The sequence below is a fragment of the Narcine bancroftii genome, unplaced genomic scaffold (assembly GCF_036971445.1).
Source record: "Narcine bancroftii isolate sNarBan1 unplaced genomic scaffold, sNarBan1.hap1 Scaffold_594, whole genome shotgun sequence".
NCBI lineage: Eukaryota > Metazoa > Chordata > Chondrichthyes > Torpediniformes > Narcinidae > Narcine > Narcine bancroftii.
In genome coordinates, this window is record NW_027212125.1 from 1 (window position 1) to 21894 (window position 21894).

Sequence of the window (21894 nt, forward strand, 5' to 3'; positions counted from 1 at the left end):
TAGTATAGAGGAGGGAAAGGAGAGAATGGTGGACAAAGGATGAGGGGATGGAGGTGATGAGGAGAAGGAAGGAGGAGTCAGAGGAGGGAGGATGGAGAGGGGAAGGAAGGATGCAGGACAGAGGATGAGGGGAGGGGACAGCAGTGTTGGGGTTAAGAATGTTGCTTTTTTTTTCCTGTGTAAATGCAAGTCCCAAGTTTCACTTGTGTTTATTGAAAAGTAAACTTTATTCATCACTCAAAACTATGTACAGAAGAACATCATTCAAAGTTCTCTTTGTTCTTTGTGGCCTTCGATCTAGAGAGTGTTACTAGTGTTAGCACATTGCCACGAGTGTGGTCCTATGGGCGTGATACATTGATTGAGGGGCTTTCCCCACCAGACTCAGATACCCTTTTGATACAGATCCTTCAAGCTGGGTATAATCCACCTTGCCTACCTGTATAAATGCAACAGAGGCAGATTTGGCGCGTGGAGGTCATTTCAGACTCATTTTTTATCTGCCAATTATCAGAGGTGATGTGGGCTGAGTGTAAAAGGGTGCTGGGTCCAAGTGGGAAAGGATATAATGACATCTTGTGTGTGCGACGTAAGTGCGGAGATTTTAAAATGCAATCGACAGCTACTGCCCAACGCGTATGTTTTACATCACACAAGAGTCCGACACGGCTGTGCTACATGTCCCGCCTCTTTTGCCGGCTTGCTGTGTAAAAGGACTCACCGACCTGGCGTGTTTGAACGAGCTTCCAGATTCGGGTCGTACACACAGCAATAATGCGAGTTTTTAGTGTAAAAAGTAAGAGCTTCACTGACCGGTAGTGAAGGGGACCCCAAACTAGACGTCAGGAGCAGGAGGCAGCTATCTGGCCCATCGAGTCTGCTTACACCATTGTACCTGATCTGGCCGTGAATTCAACTCCACATACCCACCTGTGCTCCCATTGCCTTAATTTTCCCTATTTTTTTTTTTTCAAAAATCTTAAATACATTTAATGAGGCAGCCTCCTCGGGTAAAGAATTCCACAGATTGGCCGCTCTCTTGGAGAAGCAGATCCTCCTTTGTCTCCGCCTTAAATCTATTCCCCCAAATCGTGAGAGTCCGCCCCTCGTTCTAGTCTCACCTTCCAGTGGAAACAACCTCCCGGCTTTTATCTGTGGTTATAATTTCACAATGAGTTGGCGGTTTAAGGCTCACTTTTTTTATCTATAATGCCTTATTAACAAAGGGTCAGTTTTGTTTCCGAATCTTTCTTGATGACTAATACTAATGAGTATTATCACGTACAATGTACATTCATACTTGCCAGAGACCAACCAGGTACTTCATTTTAAAACAGAACAATTGCAGTAGTAGACCAAGATTCCTTTATTTTTTTTTAGACATGCAGCACAGTAACAGGCCCATGAGACCATGCTGCCCAATTAACGTACGTTTTAAAAGGTGGGAGTAAACCCCACGCAAACACTGGGAGAACATACAAACTCCTTACAGACAGTACCTAATTCAAACTCTAGTCGCTGGTGCTGTAACAGTTTGCGCTAACCGTGCCGTTCCATGTTATGTAATGTCACATAATATGCAATGACATGTAATACATGGTCATGTAATAAAACAGATGTAATATTTCACGAAATTGCATTTAGTCTGCCAAAAGAGCAAAGATTCACCATCAGCAGAAATTGTCCAGCACCTCTTACAGAGAGAGAGAGAGAGAGAGAGATAGAGAGAGAGAGAAGCAAAAAGAGAGCCCCTTCAGAGTCACCGAGTGTCCGTAGATTCACCACTGTTCGATCCATCAGCCACCCGAGCTCTAGATCCAAACCTCTGACATGATCAGGGAGCCCTCGGCAATCCTTTCGCATCCCGATACCCCTTCAGCCAGTCTCAAGCCGATCTCCAGCAATCTGCAGCCTGGTGTGAGTGACATTTGACCACTGTTACAGCAGCTCCAGCATTTCTTTTTAAAGCAATAATAAATACAAAAAGGTGATGAGCTCATAAAATATTCACAATTATTCTAGTGGAAGTGGGGGGGGGGGGGGGGAAAAATGGTGTTACAACAATGCAGTCATTTTTGTACTGTCGGATCAGTTGGAAGAAAATGTTCTTTCGACCTAGTTTGTGGTCTTCTGGCTTCTGAACCTGCCTGAAGGTAGCAGTGAGAAGAGGTTGTGACCAAGGTGTTGCAGTACTTTAGAACATAAGAATTAGGAGCAGGTGTCGCCCATCGAGCCTGCTCCATCATTTAACGAGATCACGGCTCATCTCCACCTCCCTGCCTTTTCCCCATATCTCTTCACTCCCCTGCGGGGGTAAAAAAATCTGTCCAACCTGGCAAATATATTTACTGAGGTCACCTCCACTGCTTTAATCGGCAGCAAATTCCACAGATTCTCCCCCATCTGGGAAAAGCATCTCTGTCCTAAATCCCCTGAATCCTGAGGTTAAGTTCCCTAGTTCTGGTCTCCCCCACCAATGGGAACCACTTACCTACCTCTATGATCCCCTCTCATTCTTCTAAATTCCAGCAAGTATAATCCCAAAGATCTCATTTAGATAACGGAACTGGAATTTTCTCTGATGTAAGGACAAGAGGAGACTTGATAGAGGTCTGCAAGATTATGAGAGGCATGGATAGGGTGGATGGCCAGCACCTATTTCCCTGGGCAGGATTAGCAAATACCAGTGGACATCTGTACAAAGTTGAAGGAGGGATGTTCAGGTATAGGTTTTTTTTTTTTATGCAGAGTTGTGGGAGCCTGGAATGCCTTGCTGGGGATGGTGGTGGAGGCTGAAGCATTCGTGGGGACATTTAAGAGACTCTAGACAGACACATGGATGGAAGAAAAATAGAGGATTACGCGGTAGGGAGGGTTTAGTACATTTTTTTTAGGAAGGAATATATGGGGTCGGCACAACATCAAAGGTCAAAGGGCCTGTACTGTGCTGTATTGTTCTATGTTCTCTTTCTGATGTTGGTTGCCTTCTTAATGCCATGCCTCGCCACTCGAACTCCCAAACCATGCAGTGATACAACTAATCGGTGTACTTTCCACTCCTGAATGACTGGGTGAGCTTCAGCTTGACTTGAATCAAGGAATTCCTTGGTTCACTTCTCCGGAGTGGGACTTTGACTGAAGTGTCGATGTGTGCTGAGAGAGCACCATATTGTTGAACAGTTGCCTTCAGTTGAGGCATTAACACTGAACCCCATCTCCTCTAGGCACTGTCTGGTGAGTTCCTGTTGATGTAGATGTTTTTTCCCAGCAATTCAGCATTGCTTGTGGGATCCTACTGTGCATAAAACATGGTCCATGGCAAGATCCCATTAGAGTACGACAGTGGCTAGGTGTCAAAAATACTTTGACTGTGGGGCATCCTGAGGTCATGTACAAATCTGAGTGGGGTTTTTTGTTTAGTTCAGGTACAGAATGGAAGCCCTATCCTTGGGCAGGAGTTCCCCAGGGCGATTGTACAAGTTCTTCAGTTATATTTTTACTGTTTTGGTGACTCATTCCAATATCCTGTTGGCTTATTGATTAGCCACGCTGCATTATTTGCTGACTTTTGAGCTTAAATTGCTGTCAAACTTGCAATGTTCACCAGGTATTAACTTGAGGAGACAACAAGTTGATTTAATTGTTGAAAGTTCACAATGATATTCCTCCTTTCCTGTCCTTTGGGACTCTCAGGGATGCTAACAGCAGCCAAATTTTAGTTCTACTTCGGAATCCTGGCAACTAATCAGTCTTTTAGAAAGCTCTCATGGTGTGGTTGTTACAGAAGGCAGTTAATGTGCTTTGGAGGATATTGGCAACACAATCTTTAATGTTCAGTCAAGCTTCTACATTCTGGAGACCTCCAAGATGTACCAAACTATTGGATTTTGCTGCTTTTGATATGCTGAGACACATTTTGATTCATTCTTTGTAAAATGTTTCATAGAGGGATATGTTTTACAGAGAGTGGGTGTGTTGATGGGATGCGGGGAATGGGGTCCCCCGGTGCGTTTGACGGGGAACAGGGTCCCCGGTACAGTGACGGGGATCATGGTCTCTGGGGTGTGGGAAAGGGGGTCCCCATGCAGGTCCCATTACACTGTCGGGAAACTGCAGACATAGTGGAGATGCTGAACAAAGCGATCTCCCAGTCTGTGGCCAGTTTCTCCGATGTAGAGGAGACCACAAGGGAGCACCGGATGCAGTAGAGATGTCCACTGCAGATTCACAAGTGTTGCTTCCCTTGGAAGGACTGTTTGGGTCCCCGAATGTTGGTGAGGGAGGAGGTGTGGGTTGCAAGTGGAGTATCTCCTGTGGTCAAAGGGTAGGTGCTATGTAGGTAATATCTTTATCTCTTGTACCTTGATGAAGGCCTCAAGCCTGAAATGTTGGTTCTGTATCTTTATCTTTGCTCTATAAAGTCCACTCTTTGACCTGCTGAGTTTCTCCAGCGTCGTCTTTTTACTTCAATCACTGTGTCTGCAGACTTTTGTGTTTTACTTAAATGTGCTGTGGGCCCTGGCGGGGGGGGGGGGGGGAAGGGGGGGGTGGTTGCCCTCATTGATAAATGGCTGCTCCAAATGTTGGCAGTTTCCAACTCCCCCCGTCGAGGGCCCAACTCTAACAGCAGAGGTGAGAAGCATCCAAACACACTTGTTCATCACTTTCACCTCTCCTTCCATGTGTGCCCCTCCATTCAGTGCGAGAATCGTGATGTCTGAACGTTGAAGGGTTACCCAAAGTGACTGCGGGGATAGAACAGCAAGGGTCAGGAAGTCGAGTCATGGTACCGCTGGCTGGCACACCAACTTGCCGTCAATGTTGAAGGAAGCTTTTCAGTTGTTTATACTGAATCAGCTGACAGGGACTGTCGAGGAAGTGCCTTGGTGGGTGTGACTACACAAAACACAAACTGCAAGTTCTACAGTTTCTCCTGGTACTGAATTTAAGACGATTTCCCCTCATACCACCCTGACTTCATCATCACCACCAGGAACCCTCTTCAACAACACTGAGGGAGCCCCTTCACCAGGACGACTGACTGCAAGACCTGGGTACAGAAGCCATTTGGCCAATCGAGGTCTGCTGTGCTATTCAAATTGTGCCTGAAGTATTTTCCTCAACCCAATTCTCCTGCCTTCTCTCCGTAACCTTTGAGACCCTCAGGACTCCAAAACCTCAGCTTTAAATATCCCCAATAATCTTCTGCCACACACAATGAAGGAAGTAACAGGATGTAACTTCCAGAAATTCGCCCAATTAGAGTTGGTCCGGGTGACTGGGAGATCCTTCCTCCATGGAGCGGAGTGGTGGATTGGCGTTTTCTTGGATAGAAGGATCAGTTAACTTCAGGGACCTAGGAGAGCGGTGGGTGAGTGTGTTGGGGAGGATAACTGTATTTTGTTTTTTTTTTTGTCTCCAAGAGGAAGCCTGCTCCACTCACAACCTCGTGCTGCCTGGTCGAAGGAGGCTCCAGCATGGTCCCTGACAGTTACCTGTACCTTGCCTTTGTGTCATGGGCACTGGCCCACACCTGTGGTGAGGCACGGGCACTGGACGCGGGGAGAAGGTGGGTGCACCAGCCATAAATAACAGCTCTCAGTAATCCTGGGATGTCAACAGGGGAAATGTAGTTTGTGCTGTCCCAATAAAAGTTCCTTCCCATTGTGATGTATCCCCAGAATGCCAGTTTTAACTCATCACATTGATTTCTGTTGGCCTCTATAAAATGATGTAGCACACAAGAACGTAAGAAGTAGAAGCAGGAGATGGCCTTTCAGCCTGTCGAACCTGCTCTCCCATTCAATGAGATCATGGCTGATCTGATGATGGGCTCATCTCCACCTTCCTGCCTTTTTCCCCATATCCCTTAATTCCCCAACTATGTAAAAATCTATCCAACCTTGTCTTAATTATATTTACTGAGGTCGCCTCCACTGCTTCAATGGGCATCGAATTCCACAGATTCACCACCCTCTGGGAGAAGCAGTTCCTCCTCATCTCCATCCTAAATCTACTACCCTGAATCTTGAGGCTATGTCCCGTAGTTCTGGTCTCTCCCACCAATGGAAACAACTTGCCTACCTCTCTTTCATAATTATATATGGTTCAACAAGATCCCCTCTCATTCCACCGAGAACAGTCCCAGACGACCCAATCTTTAATAGACTAATCCCCTCATCCCTGGAATCCCTGGTGAACCTCCTCTGCACCACTTCCAAAGCCAGTCCGTCCTTCCTCGAGTAAGGAGACCAGAACTTCACGCAGTGCTCCAGTACATTTGCAGAATAACCTCCCTGCTCCTAAATTCAAACAGACCCCTCTGCCATTGGGTGCACGCTGAACATTATGCACCCAGTTACCTTAATGCAACTTGAGCCTATTTTATTTTCTCAACATTTCCATTAACTCAAACTGCTCCCCTCCTTAATTCTGCCCCTCACCTATACATTTACACCGGCCAACTAACCACCAACTCATACATTATTTTGGGGGTGTAGAGAGGGTAATTAGTCGACCTGGGGAAAACCAACACGGTCATGAAGAACGTGCAAACTCCACGCAGACAGCACATTTGAAATGAGGATTGAAAGTGGGTCCACTGGGAGCTGTGAGGAAGGGTACACACACATCATTCCAGCCTACACTTCCCTCCTGAGTACAGGGAAAATGTTTGCTCATTGAGAATCCTTTCCATCCTTAACACCTCAACTGCTTTACGCAGATCTTTGGGTGAGGGGGGAGGGAGAGAGTGAGGGGGGGAGGGAGAGAGTGAGGGGGGGAGGTGAGAGAGTGAGGGAGGAGGGAGAGAGTGAGGGGGGGGAGGGAGAGAGTGAGGGGGGGAGGGAGAGAGTGAGGGGGGAGGGAGAGAGTGAGGGGGGGAGGGAGAGAGTGAGGGGGGGAGGGGAGAGAGTGAGGGGGGAGGGGAGAGAGTGAGGGGGGAGGGGAGAGAGTGAGGGGGGGAGGGAGAGAGTGAGGGGGAGGGAGAGAGAGGGGGGGGAGGGGAGAGAGTGAGGGGGAGGGAGAGAGTGAGGGGGGAGGGAGAGAGTGAGGGGGGGAGGGGGAGAAAGGTGAGGGGAGAGAGTGAGGGGAGGGAGAGAGTGAGGGGGAGGGAGAGAGTGAGGGGGGAGGGAGAGAGAGAGAGAGGGAGGGGGGAGGGAGAGAGGGAGGGGGAAGGAGAGAGTGAGGGGGGAGGGAGAGAGTGAGGGGGGAGGGAGAGAGAGGGGGTAGGGAGAGAGAGAGAGACAAATGGAGATACACACTCTGGAACGTATGTTGTGATATTTGCAACTTTGTCTATTTGGTTTTAGTGTTTCTGGGGGAAAGTGAAGCCACTCTCTTTCTGAGTCGGAAACTACTGTACAACAGCTGGGATTTTGAACTCATCATCCCGGGAAACATTGAGCGGGAATGCTACGAGGAAGTGTGCAATTTCGAGGAAGCTCACGAAGTTTTTGAGGACAACGAGAAGACGGTAGGTATCGTCCCCAGAGGCGACAGCTTGATCTGCTTCACTCCTATTGCCAATAACTACACCAGCAGATGTTCTGGGGGATGCCTTTTAATGGGTCCTTAGGAGATATGCGGTGGAGAGGGAGACATGATCTGATTGTGGTCAGAGTGAAAGGCTTTAGAGGAGGGGCTTGGGGCACGGTGAGAATTGCCAAGCTTGGAATTGTGAGGGCACAAGTGGCAACATCTGATGTTCCGTGGTGGGAAAGAAATGGAGGTTTTAGAAGATGTTAAGTCGTCACCTTTATTTGACATCCATTCCCATGCTCGCGCGGTAAAGAGGTCACGTTTCTCTAGGACCATGGAGCATATTTACATAAATATGTTAGAATAGAAGTTAAACACATTAAAATATTTAGACATATACAGAAAAAGTCCATGGTTCACAATCCACAAAAGTTCTGGGAGTTTAGGAGACTGATGGCTTGGGGGGGGAAAACTTGCCCACTCTGGACATGAGGGTCCGAGTGTGGCAACCAGATGGCAGAAGGGAGAACGGTTTACGCGAGGGGTGTGTGGAGTCCTTCACAATGTTTATTGCCTTTCGCCTGCATCGAGAGTTGTCGACGTCCTTCATGGTAGGAAGGAAGTCCCCAATGATGTTTTCCGCTGACTTCACTATCCTCTGCAGGGTCTGGTGGGATGCAGAGGAGATGCATCAGGATGTTGCCTGGGACAGGGTGCTTCAGTTCTGCATCTGTTTTCCCTGGAGTGGACAGGAGAGCATAAAATTGTGCGGTGTGGATAGGGTAGATTCCAGGAACCTTTCCCCAGATCAGATATGGTCTGCAGACACAGTGATTGAAGTAAAAACACAACACTGGAGAAATTCAGCAGGTCAAACTGTGTCCTTTATATAGTAAAAATACATAATGATCGTTTCAGTCTTGAGCCCTTCATCAAGGTGTAAGAAAATTGTAAGCAGGCACCCCAACAAAATGGTGAGGTGGAGGGGCAGGGGGAGGTGCACGGTCCCACGGGCAGGAGGTAATAGGTGGATAAGGGAGGGAGGGCACAGCAGCAAGTGGGGGGGGGATGGGGATGACTCCGAATGGAGAGGGAAGGGGGTGGAGAGCTGGAGGAAAGGAGACAGAGGGATGGGAAGAGGGTTAGCAGAAACCAGAGAAGTTGTAGATTTGGTGGGGGAAGAACTTTAGAGGGGGCGTCTTTCTCAGCCTTGGAGTGGACAGCCTGTCCTTGGAGTGGACAGCCTGATACGGGCTGGGAGCAGAGTCGCTGACTGTGTAGACAAGCACTTGGATCATAGAAGGCTCTGGGCAAAGTGTTGGGAGATGGCATTAGTGCAGATGGGCTCCTACAGGAGAGTGTGGAGAGTTTAAATGGACGGTTTCCATGGGTTCTGTTGGGAGGAGTATCAGGTTCAGTGGGTTCACAGAGAGACGAGTCTGGACACCAGTGTTACAATCACACGTAACTTTTATTAACACACGGGAGACAAACGGGAGAATGTTAAACGGTACTCGATCACTATTTCACGTAAGCAACGATATAGACATTCACCTCGGACTTCGGTTGGACTCCGACAACGGTAAACCTGTACTCTACCTGCTCACACACACACATGCTCCCGGTTCCCTGACCAACAGGGGTTGTGGCTCCCTGCAAGTATTGATCCATCACTTCCAGCGTTGTCCACAGTAGTGACCTGGCGTAGAGCGATGTCTAGGGCTTGGACCACGAGGCAGAGAGAAAGAATGAGCTGAGCGTTGATGTTATATAAAGTGCTAATCTGTGCTTCCAGTCAATAATGACCCCAGGTGATTTAAATTAGCCAACGGCAAGGTGTGCACTAATGGGTGACCAGTCCAACCTTGATTGACAGGTGATGTGACTTCCAAATAAGTTTTAGATGTGGAGGACACGTGACCACCCACAATCCACACATTCCAGACAGGAAAAGAGGCACATGTCCTCCACACTCAACACCATGCTACATGGCCAAGGAATATGGGTCTCTGGGGGTTTTGAATCTGAACAATATCAAAAGTGTTAATTCTTTGGGTGGGAGCAAAACCATGGGCACAGTCATGAGACATGAAATTCATGGAACATTGGCTGTGTGGATTAAAAATTGGCTTGCCTATAGAAAGCAGAAAGTAGTAGTGGATGGAAAGTATTCTGCTTGGAGGTCAGTGACTAGTGGAGTTCTGCAGGGATATGTTCTAGGACCCTCTATTTATGGTTATTATAAATGACCCAGATGAAGAAACGAAAAGATAAGTTAGTAAGTTAGCAGATGATACGAAGGTTGGAGGAGTTGTGGATGGTGTTGAAGGTTGTTGTAGGTTGCAAAAGGTTATAGGCTGGTTGCAGAGTTGGCTGGAAAAGTGACAGATGAAGTTCAATCTGGATAACTGTGAGGTGAAGGACAAGCCAGAAGGCTGAATACAAGGTTAATGGTCAAATACTTAACAGTGTGGAGGAACAGAAGGACCTTGGTGTCTAAATCCATGCATCTCTCAAGGTTTCCGCGCAGGTTGATAGGATAGTTAAGAAGGCCTATAGGAAGTTGGGCTTCATTAGTAGGGGGATTGAGTTCAAGAGTATAGAGGTCATGTTGCAACTCTACAAGTCTGTGGTGAGACCACAGTTAGAGTATTGTGTTCAGTTCTGGTCACTTCATTATAGAAAGGATGTGGAAGCCATGGAGAAGGTGCAGAGGATATTTATCCGAATGTTGCCTGGATTGGAAAATGAATCATAAGAGGGAAGATTAGCAGAGCTGGGACTTTTCTCTTTGGAGTGAAGAAGGATGAGAGGAGACTTGATAGAGGTCTACAAGATTATGAGAGGCAGAGATAGGGTGGTCAGCCAGCGCCTTTTTCCCAGGGCAGGAATAGCAAACACCAGAGGACGTGTGTACAAAGTGAAGGGAGGGAAGTTTAGGGGAGTCATCAGGGGTATGATTTTACGCAGAGAGTTGTGGGTGCCTGGAATGCCTTGTCGGGTTGGTGCTGGAGGCTGAAACATTAGGGACATTTAAGAGACTCTTAGACAGGCACGTGGATGGAAGAAAAATAGAGGGATGTGGGGTAGGGAGGGTTTAGTACCTATTTTAAAGAAATATATGGGTTGACACAACATTTCTGTTGCTACACGAGTCATCATGAGATTCCCCATTCAGGGCCCAAAGATTATTGGCTTGATGCTTTCTGCAATAATTACTGGGGTCGGGGTCAGCGATCTGGGGAGAGGGAGGGGTCCAGGGAGAGGATGGGGATAGACTGGGGGAGTGAGGGGATATGATAGGGTGGAGATTGAGGGAATGAGGGGATCTGGGAGTGGGATGGATCTAGGGGAGGGAGTGGATGTGGAGAGAAGGAGGGGATGCACTGGGCAAAGGTGGGGGGGATGGACTGGGGATTTGAAGTGGGGTGGGACTGAAGGAGGGAGGGGACTGGGTGTTGATGAATGAGGGGATCCAGGGAGAATGTGGGGACCGACTGGGGGAGGGAGGGAATGGATTGGGGAGGGAGGGAATGGATTGGGGAGGGAGGGGTGATGGCAAAAGGTACGGATTTGGAGTGGGATGGGACTGAGGGAGAGAATGTGGAGAGAGGGTGGGGAATATGGGGAGAGGGTCTGTGAGGTCAAGGGGATGTTGGGAGAGAGGGTCTGAGGGTAGGGATCTGGGAATGGGAGATGTGGGGAGAAGGTGGGGACTGGTCTGGGGAAATGAGGGGATCAGTGGAGAGGGTGGGGAGTGAGGGTCAGCTGGAAGTGGGAGGGGATTTGGGGGGGAACTAGGGAATCTGGGAGTGGGACGGGATTGAGGGGGGGGGGAAGAGGAGATTGAATGCAGATTTCCGTGGTCTTGTTGTGAGGTAACACTCCTGGACCTGTCTCACTGCAACCTTCGCTTATGCTTTTATTCTGAGTGACGGTATGTGTTTGTTTCCTTCAGCTTCTTTTCTGGGATAAGTACAAGCAGTCCCAGAAACCAGGTGAGCAACGGTGCTGAGTTATCAACCGGTGTAAGGTTACGGAGCTTGTTAATATACTGTTAGCTGTGAATCTTTACCCTGGCAGTCCCCTTCCTCTCTGGACGTTCAGCACAGAAACAGGCCATCCGGCCCCACCAACCTAGCAATCTCTTGCTGCCAGAGAAACTGATGTTTCAAAGCCATTTCAAATTTATTGTCAGAGAACATACATGACATCACATACAACCCTGAGATTCTTTTTCCTGTGGGCCAGGCCGAATTACCACTTATTGGTGATGCCAAAAAAAAACTGTACTCAAGAAAAGATGCGCATAGAAAAGAGTGAAACGGAGAGCGTAGCGGTTAGCGCAACTGGTTACAGCGCCAGTGACCAGGGTTCAAATCCAGCAGGGAATTTGCACGTTCTCTCCATGTCCGCGTGGGCTTCCTCCGGGTGCTCCAGTTTCCTTCCGCCCTTCAAAGTGTATCGGGGGTTGTAGGTCAATTGGGCAGCTCGGGCTCGTGTGCCAGAAGGGCCTGTTACTGTGTTGTATGTCTAAATTTTAATTTAAATACAGAAAATAAATATTCATTAATGTGCAAAGCAAGAGTCCCTGATTGAGTTTGTCATTGAGGAGTCTGATGGTGGAGGGAGAGCAGCTGTTCCTGAACCTGGTGGCATGATTCTTGTGGCCCCTACACCTCTTTCCTGATGGCAACATTTAGACAGCAACGCAGATAGGAAAGGTTCAGCAGGATCTGGGCTGAGCACAGGGAAGCTTGGGCTGACAACTCTATCAGCTTGGAGATGTTTGACTGAAGGACCTGCTTCTGGGCTGTGCAAAGATGTGCGGGTTGGTCGCAGTCAATTATCCCTGGAGCGTTGGCAAGAGGTGGATCCTGGGGGGGAGAGATGGGAGGAATAAAGTGTGTGGGAAGAGGGTGGAGGAAGATTAGTGATGTGCATGGAAGCCTGGATCCCAGCGGAGTTAACTCTGCTGTCTCTCCCCCACTGCAGGGGGTCCCACTGCCCACCGGTTCGACGTCGCTGGCCTGGTGGCGGGGCTGATTGGTGGCTTCATTATCCTCATCCTGATGGGACTCCTGATGGTCTACTTCTGCAAACGGAGAGGGAAGCGAACAGAGAGGTTGGTGCCAGTTGCCGGGATAGGGCTCGTCACGCCTGCCCTTCGCAGCGCTGAGGGGCAGCAGAGCCATTTGGCCCGTTGTTCGAGCCCTGGGTCTTGGGGGAAGTTCCCAGTGCTCCGCAATTCACCAGAACACTGACAATGTTTCCAACAATCCCTTTCCTTTTTCAATATTTTTATTAACATTGAAATTTCACATCCAAAAATACAGAGTAAATAATGATAAATGTTAAAATTCTAAAAGATACACTTGCATCATTTAATCCAAGGAATCTCACATTTTAATCAAGCAATCGATATTTTATTACAAAAAAGGAAAATCTAAATTCCACTACTGAGAAAGAACCTGTTTGGCCACAAAAAAAAGAAAGACAGAATTCTTATCAGAGAGATAAATGACCTCATCAGTCGACATTTCTACCTTCATAACAAATCAAAGATTATAAAAGTAACTCAAGGCTCCCCACCTAAGTTTGAAACTTTAAATTCAAATTGGAAATTGAGCAGCGACTCTTAAACATGACGTCACGTAGCCATTGAGCGTGATGAGGAGGGGTAACATCCCTCCGTCCCCTCGCCAGAAGAGAAATAAAAGCTAATACGTGCAGATCAGATGCCATTAAAGTTGGGTCACTCTCTCCAACCTTCCCTCTTGAGAATCACCACCTCCATCAAGCATTGGGACTGTGATTCCAAATGACAACCTGTTCCCTGAAATACATTCTCATTCCCTCCCCTCTCGCCAGCTGTCGTACTCTGTGCTTATCCCAGATAGAACACAACAGCACAGGAATGGGGCCTTGACCCACTAAGTCTGTACTCAACGTGCTGCCAAAAGACATAGGAGCAGAAATAGGCTATTCAGCCTCGCCATTTAATCACGAGCCGACGAAATACTGTTTTAAATTTCCATCACTGATGTGTGGGCCACCATGAGTAGGGTGGATGTACAGAAGGCAGCTGGTCCAGTTGGCATACCCTGGCCACGTGCTTCGAGCCTGTGCATTTAAAAAAAAAACTCTGTCTCGTGTATTTAAAAAAACAGCTTTGTCCCGCACAATTCTCTTTAAACTTTCTCCACCTCATCTGAAACACTTCCACACTGACATTTCCACAATGGAGTGAGAAAGATTCTGGCTGTCTACCCCCCCTGTCAATGCCACTTGTAATTTAATAAACTTCCATCAGGTCACCCCTCTGCTCAAGAGGAAACAACCCAAGTGTGTCCAACCTCTTCCTGTGCCTCATAGCCTCCAGTCCAGGCAGAATCCAGGGAAATCTGTACCCTTTCCAAAGCCCCCATGTCTTTCCTCCATTGTGCTGAAGCAGAATGGGGGTGGGGGGGGAGGGGAAGCCTGATTGAAAGTGTAACGGGGAGGCATCTCGGAGGAGGTGCACCAAGTTGATTCCAGAGATGAGCGGCACGGTTAGCGTGGCATTTAGCGCAGTGTATTTACAGCACTAGCGATAGGGACCAGACCCAGGTTCGAATCCTATGTTTGTACGTTCTCCCTGTGTCTGTGTGGGTCTTCCACCCACCCTTCAAAAGTGTACCAGGGTGTGGGTTATTGAGATGCAAGTTGGGCGGCATGGACTTGAAGGGGAAAATTGGTCTGTTTACAGTGCCTGTTGGATTTTTTAAAATGAGGGGGTTAGTCTATGAGGAGAGATTGAGTTGTCTGGGGCTAAATTCTAAATACTCTCTAGAATTTAGAAGAACAAGAGGGGATCTTATAAAATTACAAAAGACATAGATTGAAGTAGGCAAGTTGTTTCCATTGGTGGGGGAGAACAGGGGGACATGTCCCTAAGATTCAGGGTAGTAGATTTAGGGCACAGATGCAGAGGAACTGCTTTTCACAGAGGGGGGTGAATCTGTGGAATTCGCTGCCCATTGAAGCAATTTAATTTGCATTTAAGGCAAGGTTGGGTGGATTTTTACATAGTCAGGGAATTAAGGGATATGGGGCAAAAAGCAGGTGGGTGGAGATGAGTATTATCAGATTAGTCGTGATTGCATTGAATGGTGGAGCAAGCTCGACGGGTTGGATGGTTGCCTCCTGCTCCTGTTTCTTATGTTCTTCCACTTCCTTTCCTTGTCCAGGCCTCCAGAGTACCGAGGACCAGTGCTGAGCAGGATAAACCAGCCCTCCACAGCCGCGGGCGAGAACGTGCCCCTGACCACCCTACCAACCAACGCCCCTGGACTTCCCTCCTACGACGAAGCCCTGAGCAGATCGGGGCATTATGATGCCCCGCCCCCTCCGTATGCTGGGTGTGTACAGTTGTCTGTTTTGCTTTAACTCAGTTCTTTATCTCAACAAATCCTGTACAGCTCTGTGAACCCGCCCCTTGCCTGGTAACTAAAGGCAGAGTGACTCCCAAGCTGGAATTGACAACTATGGGCCGGGTATTTGCAGAGGCATTGTCACATGACCACCTCCTCTTTGTGCTATTGATCAACCAACATGTCAATCAATATGACCTTCAGCCAATTGGGGAGTGCATTATTCATTACTCAATTGGACATTTTTTTTAAATATTGTCCATCAATCAGGATTTAATCCCCACCTCTGATACTCTCACAAAGTGCACAAAGGAAAGACCATTTCTATTTTGCTGCTATATGACATTTTGACTGGGTGATTGACCTTTGATCAGTATTGGAGACTGCAAGGTTTCAAAGGCTCTAACTTCAGTAACCAATCGGATTGTCTGCTTGCAGCCATGGCAACGACCAGAGGTCTTGACCCAATGATTGGTCCTCGTACATTGGCTGAGGTTGGCTGTGATGCCCCTGTGGGCCAAAGTGTGATGGGGTGTGACCCAGGGAGGATAATCCAGTGTGAGAGAGGGACGAGGAAGTGATGGCACCTTGATCCCTGGGGCAGGGGCAGAATGACTTTCCAGAGAAATTGCAAGGCCATGGAATTTTTTGCATTGGTTAAATGCAAGTTAAGCTAGGCTGCAAATTAATCAAAACTTCCACACTTTTGTTCTGGTCCTGAGTGTACGTAGAACACTGCAGCACAGTACCGGCCCTTTGGCCCTAAATGTTGTTACGACCTATATATTCCTACCAAAAAAATACAAAACCCTTCCTCCTTGTAGCCCTCTATTTTTCTTTCATCCATGTGCCTGTCTAAGTGTCTCCTAAATCCCCCTCTTGTTCCAGCCTCCCACCACCATCCCTGGCAAAGCATTTTTGGCACCCACAACTCTGTTTTTAAAAACTCACTCCTAGTGTCTCCCCTAAACTTTCCTCACTTCACTTTGTACACACGTCCTCAGGTGTTTGCTATTCCCGCTCTGGGAAGCAGGTGCTGGCCATCCACCTTATCTATGCCTTTCAGAATCTTGTCGACCTCTACTAATCTCCTTTCATCCTCTGCTCCAAAGAGAAAAGTCCCAGCTCTTCTAACCTTGCCTCACAAGACTTGTTTTCCAATCTAGCCCACATCCTGGTGAATCTCCTCTGCCCCCTCTCTGTAGCTTCCACATCCTTCCTGTAATGAGGTGACCAGGCCTGAACACAATATTCTAAGTGTGATTTGCACCATGCTAGAGTTGCATCATGCTGGAGTTGCACCATGACCTCTCCACTCTTCAACTCGATCCCCTCCCCTGACTAATGAAGCCCATCATAACATAGGCCTTCTTAACTACCATGTCAACCTGTGTGGTGACCTTGAGAGATGTATGGATTTCGACCCTCTGTTCTTCCACGCTGTTAAACATCCGACCATTAACCGTGCACTCAGCTTTCGGGTTTGACTCTCCAAAAGGCATCACCTCACAATGGGAATGTCCTTTTATCTACGGGATCACAGAGAAATGGTCTCTGTGATGGGTGAGGAGATGTCAGAAATTTCTGGTGAAGCATCAGTAGTTACAGGTTGTTCACCCAACATTACAAACACAGCTTCTTCCTCTCCACCATTAGATTTCTGAACGTACAATGAACCTACCTCACTTTTTCACCACATTTGTTTTTTTTTCAGTTTTGTTGCCACTCCATTGTAATTTATTTAGTTATTTTGCATTTTGTTTTCCACAACACTGCTGCCGAGAAACAACAATTTCCATGACACAATAAACCTTGATTCTGATGGTGTTGGAGAACTCATAGGAGGTCCATTCAATAGTCTGATAACTGTCCTTGAATCTGGAGGTGCTTGTTTTCAGCCTCCCGTGTGTTCTAACTGATGGGGAGGGGTGGGGGAAGAGTGCATGACCGGGGTGGATTGGCTCCTTCCCCAAGCAGCGGAGGGCAGTAGACGGAGTCAATGGAGGGGAGGTTGGATTGGGCGATGGCCTGAGCCACGTTAACAGATCAGCCATGGCCACATTGAATGGTGGGGCAGGTTTGAGGGGCTAGGGCCTCCTCCTTGACATTATAAAGGACCCCCATCACCCTGGTCTTAACCTCTTCCACTTAAGGTTTATTGTCATGTAATAATACATTAAAAATGTAACATACATGATATACAATAAAGCCCCTGATAGCCAGAATTCAAGCAACCGGCAAAAATAAATTGTGGAAAATAACTAGGTTAAAAAAAGTACGGGTTTAAAATGAGTGCACCTCACTGTTAATCACACAACACAGAATCTTAAGCAACTGGAAAATTCAGTTTATCCAGCATCAGTGGTGTCACCCAGTGCGGTAACTCACGGTGTCACCCACCACCCCTCCTCGCCCATGGACCTCCTCCCATACCAGACCATACAGAATCCTTAGTAATGTTACTGGTGAATCGTAATTCACATAGATCACTGAATGTAGTGAGATAAACAACCAGCAAAATTAAAATTACACCTTTAGTTACAACATTATTAGTAACTGGGCGGAACCTTTTTTTTTAAATTTTTCTCCTTTTAATTACTACTTCTTTCTCAAAAACGTTATTGATAATCGGTTCACAAATACTAGTGACCACAACATTGACAAAAGCAGCGACAGTAAAAACACCAGCAGCAATGAAAACAACAGCGTGAGCTGGTAGCGCATGCAGATGAAACCACGCGATTCGAAGCGTCGTTGTCTTTGGGGAATAATGACGACTCTGACTGGAGCACGTTAGAAGCTTCAAAAAGTAAATGGGTATCGAGTTTAGCCTTGTAGGTATATTGAAACCTGTCAGCTGGGCTTACGGAAAATGTTTTTGCTGTTATAACTAACGGCAGGGACATTTTAAATTTCTGCTGAAAAACTGCACATAAATTTTATAGCCAGTCATTTTGGTGTCACCCCCCTCTAATGGTATAAACCGGTGTGATTCGCACCCTGCTAGTGACCCATGTGTCCAGCATCTACCAATCCCCATAGGTGCTGGATACTGTACTGTATTTTAACTTTTGCTTGCCATTAAGGCAAAGAGACACAGTTGGTATTGTCAGCGCCCCTTACAATACGAGACTGAAAGCAAGAGAGAGTCCCTTCAGAGTCCCTGGTTGTTCACGTCCAGCACTCCCACGGCCTCTTCAGCCACACCATCCTCTGTTCGATTCATCGTCAACCCGAGCTCCAGATCCAATCGGGAAGCCTTCAGTGCTAGGGGCTCTTCGGGGGGCCCTTCTGGCCCTTCGGCACCCTGTTGCATCACAGCTCCGATACCTGGTTCCCATGAGCCAGTCTCCAGCAGGCCTTGCTGGCTCCCTGACCACAGCCTGTGTGGCTCCCTCAGCTGCTGGGCCCCTCACTGGTTGACCACTGTGGTCACGGACCTGTCAGTTCCTTCAGCTGATGAGCCCCTCGCTGGTCTACTGCTGGTGTTATGACTACATGACCACAAAACATACAGAAGCCTGAAGTCCAGCACCTCCAGGTTCAAGAACAGATTTTTCCCAATTGCTATTAGTGTCATGAACCTCCCATTAGACCCTGAACTAACCACAGTCTCTTCTGGTACCACAAAAATAATCTGTCTGTACTGTGAGTCTGTAGGAGCAGAATTTGGCCACTCAGCCCATTGAGTATTGCCATTCAAATTGTAGATGACGAGTTTTCCTCACAACCCCGTTTTCCTGCCTTCTCCCCATAACCTTCGATGCTCTGACTAATTAACCATCATCCTCTGCTATAAATATCCCCAATGACTTGGCCTCCACTGCCATCTGTGGGACATAATCTCTGTCCTCTGGCTGAAAGAAACCTCACTTTTTCTTTGCTCCAACTGCAGCTGCAAATATTTACCTATCTTTTCTGCGCCATTTCAAATTAGGGAGCTGTAAAACCCCTGGTATCCGGCACCTATGGGGATTGGTGGATGCCGGATAAGAAAGTTTTCCGGTTGCTTGAGGCTGCGTGCTGAGTGAATGGAGAATAAAATGCGAGGCGCGCCAATTTTAAAGTATTTTTCACCCATTTATGTTGCCCGGATTTTTTTTTTTTTGCCGGTTGCTTGAATTCTGGATTACAGGGACTTGACCTGATCAGCTGCAGCAGGTAAGCATTTCAGTGCTTCTGTATGTTGTACAAAGTAGATGTCAGCCAATTCTAACCCGTATTCATGCCTTTGCAGAGGATCCGCACAGGAACGCACACCCAGCTGAGACCTGGAATCCCATCAGATCTCTTCCTTCTACATTTCTGCTGGTACTGCCTGTGGGTGGAAAAGTCTTGCAATATGGAGATGGGAGAAAGTTCTGGACTGTGTTACAAGAATCACAAAACTAGACTGGGTGGTTGAGTGGGTGTTGAAGTGGGGATGGGGGGGGAGGGAGGCCTGGAAATCTTTGGTGGGGGGTAATTCCTGGCCTGCCTTCTTCCAGGATTTCAGAGAACCAGCAAACCCTTGGATGTTCTCCAGCACGGTTGCTTCCTTCTGAATATTGATCAATGGAGATGGAACACTATTTCCACTGATCCAGTCTTCTACTGAACATTTTGCCCGCGTTACCTGGTGCAGGGCCACTCACCTGCGCACTTGCACAGTGGTAGAGATGGATCGTGTCCAAGAATACTCTGCCTAAATCCTCTCTCGTGGATCTTCTGTCCTGGACCAGGATGGCAGGAGAGTGAGGGGACTTTATCATCTGAATTCTTTCTCCATTTCCAATGATGCTTTGGAAGGGGAAGATGTGGGGGTGGGATAGACAGTGGTGAAACTGGAGGAGAGGTCGACCCACCATGCTTCTATTGTGATAGCAGGCAGATGAGGGAAAAGGGTGGCTTGTCACAACCACCTGTGTGAGGGAGCAGGGCAGGGTTGCTAACAGCAGGAGTCTTTGTATTCATACCTTGCTAACCATACAACCTCAGCACATAAGCAGCCCCTTCTACTCTGTGCTGATGCATTTTTCTGCCCAGTCCCACTGACCTGCACCCAGTTTGTAGCCCTTCATACCCCTCCCATCCACATGGATGGGAATTATCATTATTATTAGAATTAAGGCTGCATTCACCACTTTAACTGTGAAGTTCCCCTTAAACTTTTCCCCTTTCACCCTTAACCCACGTTCTCTGGATTGTATCTCACCCACCCTTAGTGGAAAAAGCCCTCCTACATTTACTCTGTCTAAACCCCTCATAATTTTAAGAGCCTCTATCAAATCTTCTATTCTCCAGGGAATCAAGTCCTAATCTGTTTAACTCGGTTCCTGAATTCTGGGCAATATCTCTGCACTCTTTCAATCTTATTGATATCTTGAAAGTCCTGGTGACTTCTTCCCAACTCTTGGTCTTCTCCAACCCCTCTTGCCTGTCCATCTCTGTAATAGACTCTGTCCTTGGTTCCCTAGAACTGTTCATGAGCTGGAAACGAGCAAAAGCTTCGCATGGAAGAGGATCTCAGAAACGGTTGTGATGGGAGGGCGAGGGAGGAGTGAGTCTGTGCTGTGCTCCCAGCTCTCTCCCTCTCCTTGTCTGCTCTCCTCGACACAGCTCCTGACTGTAACCTACGTGTGGTCTGGGTCAGATATTCCTGAGACAGGAACCTTGTTGTTCTTCACCCCCCCCACCCCATTTAATGTCATCGAGTGTCCACGGGTCTGATCGTCCTTATGTCCTCTTTCTCAGTCTCCTGCTTACAATCTGCTCCCTGAGACCAATCCAAAGCAGTCATTGCAGATTGTGGGATCTTGCTGTGTACATTCTCCCTACCACACTTTGTATGGCAATGACCACAGTTCAAAATATGCATCCTTGGCTTCACCTGGAAATCCGCACCTACCTTTCCTCTGAACATTTTTGGTTCGCCCGAAGATTAACTTTTGGGTGAAAGGGCAGCTCACTCCCCATGGCTGTTGGTTCTGCACCTGAGAGCTCACCCTGGGTGATCGACCACCAAGTGCCAAACGCATGAAGCCAATGTACCAATGGAAGCAAGTTTATCCAACCTTCCAGTTGGTTGACAGAGTTGCTGAAGGAACTCAGCAGGTCACATGACATCCACAGGCCCAAATGGTCCAATGACGTTTTGGGTCGAAGGTTGTTTAAAATTAAATGAACTTGTACATCACGATAACAGGCCCTCGAGCCCGTCGTGCCCAATTACACCCAAATTAACCTACAACCCTGGTACTTTTTTAAAAGGTGGGAGGAAACGGGAGCATCCAGAGGAAACCCACGAAGACACGGGGAGAACTTATAAACTCCCTACAGACAGCACCGATTCGAACATTGGGCTAACCGTGCCGCCCTTCCAGTTGGGGAAGCTGATTCTATTGGCCAGTTTTGAGCCCACCCAGATTTATTTTGTATATAATACTCCACAGATGAATTTTCCTTAATTTGGAGTTGAGGAGGGAGTTGCCAGTGTTAGTCAGGCAGGCGAGGAAATGGATTGGCAGGGTGAGGGAAAGAAGGGGCGATGGTTAAAACTTTCTAACAAGGCCCAGAAAGGGATAACCAAAATTACTGTGCCTTGCCTGTTAATATTTTACATAGATTAAATAATTGTACAATAACTTCTTTGTAATAAACTGGCTTGTAGCTTGAGTTCTTTTGTTTAGTAAACTCAGTAATAAATATTCACAAGGCAGGCTATAGGTTCACTTGAATGATATACAAGAAAATTTCTCAGTGGGATCTAATTTTCTCATAGAACCATTGAACGTTACAGGCCCTTTGCCCCTTCTAGTCTATGCCAAACAATTTTTCTGCCTAGTCCGCCTGACCTTCACCCAGTCCATACCCCCTCCATCCATGTCCCTGTCTAAATTCTTCTTGAATATTAAAATTGAGCCTGCATTCACCACTTCACCTGGCAGCTCATTCCACACCCCCACCGCTCTCTGTGTGAAGAAGTTCTCCTTAAACCTTTCACTCTTAACCCGTGTCCTTTGGT

The 21894-nt window shown here is 47.5% G+C and overlaps 1 protein-coding gene across 1 annotated transcript; it reads left to right on the forward strand.

Moving 5' to 3' along the window:
- The first annotated feature begins 4268 nt into the window (after nt 1–4268).
- LOC138751011 (transmembrane gamma-carboxyglutamic acid protein 2-like) lies at nt 4269–21545 on the forward strand. Its single transcript, XM_069913114.1, has 7 exons — nt 4269–4324; nt 5424–5569; nt 7311–7474; nt 11438–11477; nt 12475–12604; nt 14709–14879; nt 19129–21545. The coding sequence occupies exons 1-7, from the start codon at nt 4269–4271 to the stop codon at nt 19157–19159; spliced, it is 738 nt and encodes a 245-aa protein (XP_069769215.1). The 3' UTR covers nt 19160–21545.
- Nucleotides 21546–21894: the final 349 nt, after the last annotated feature.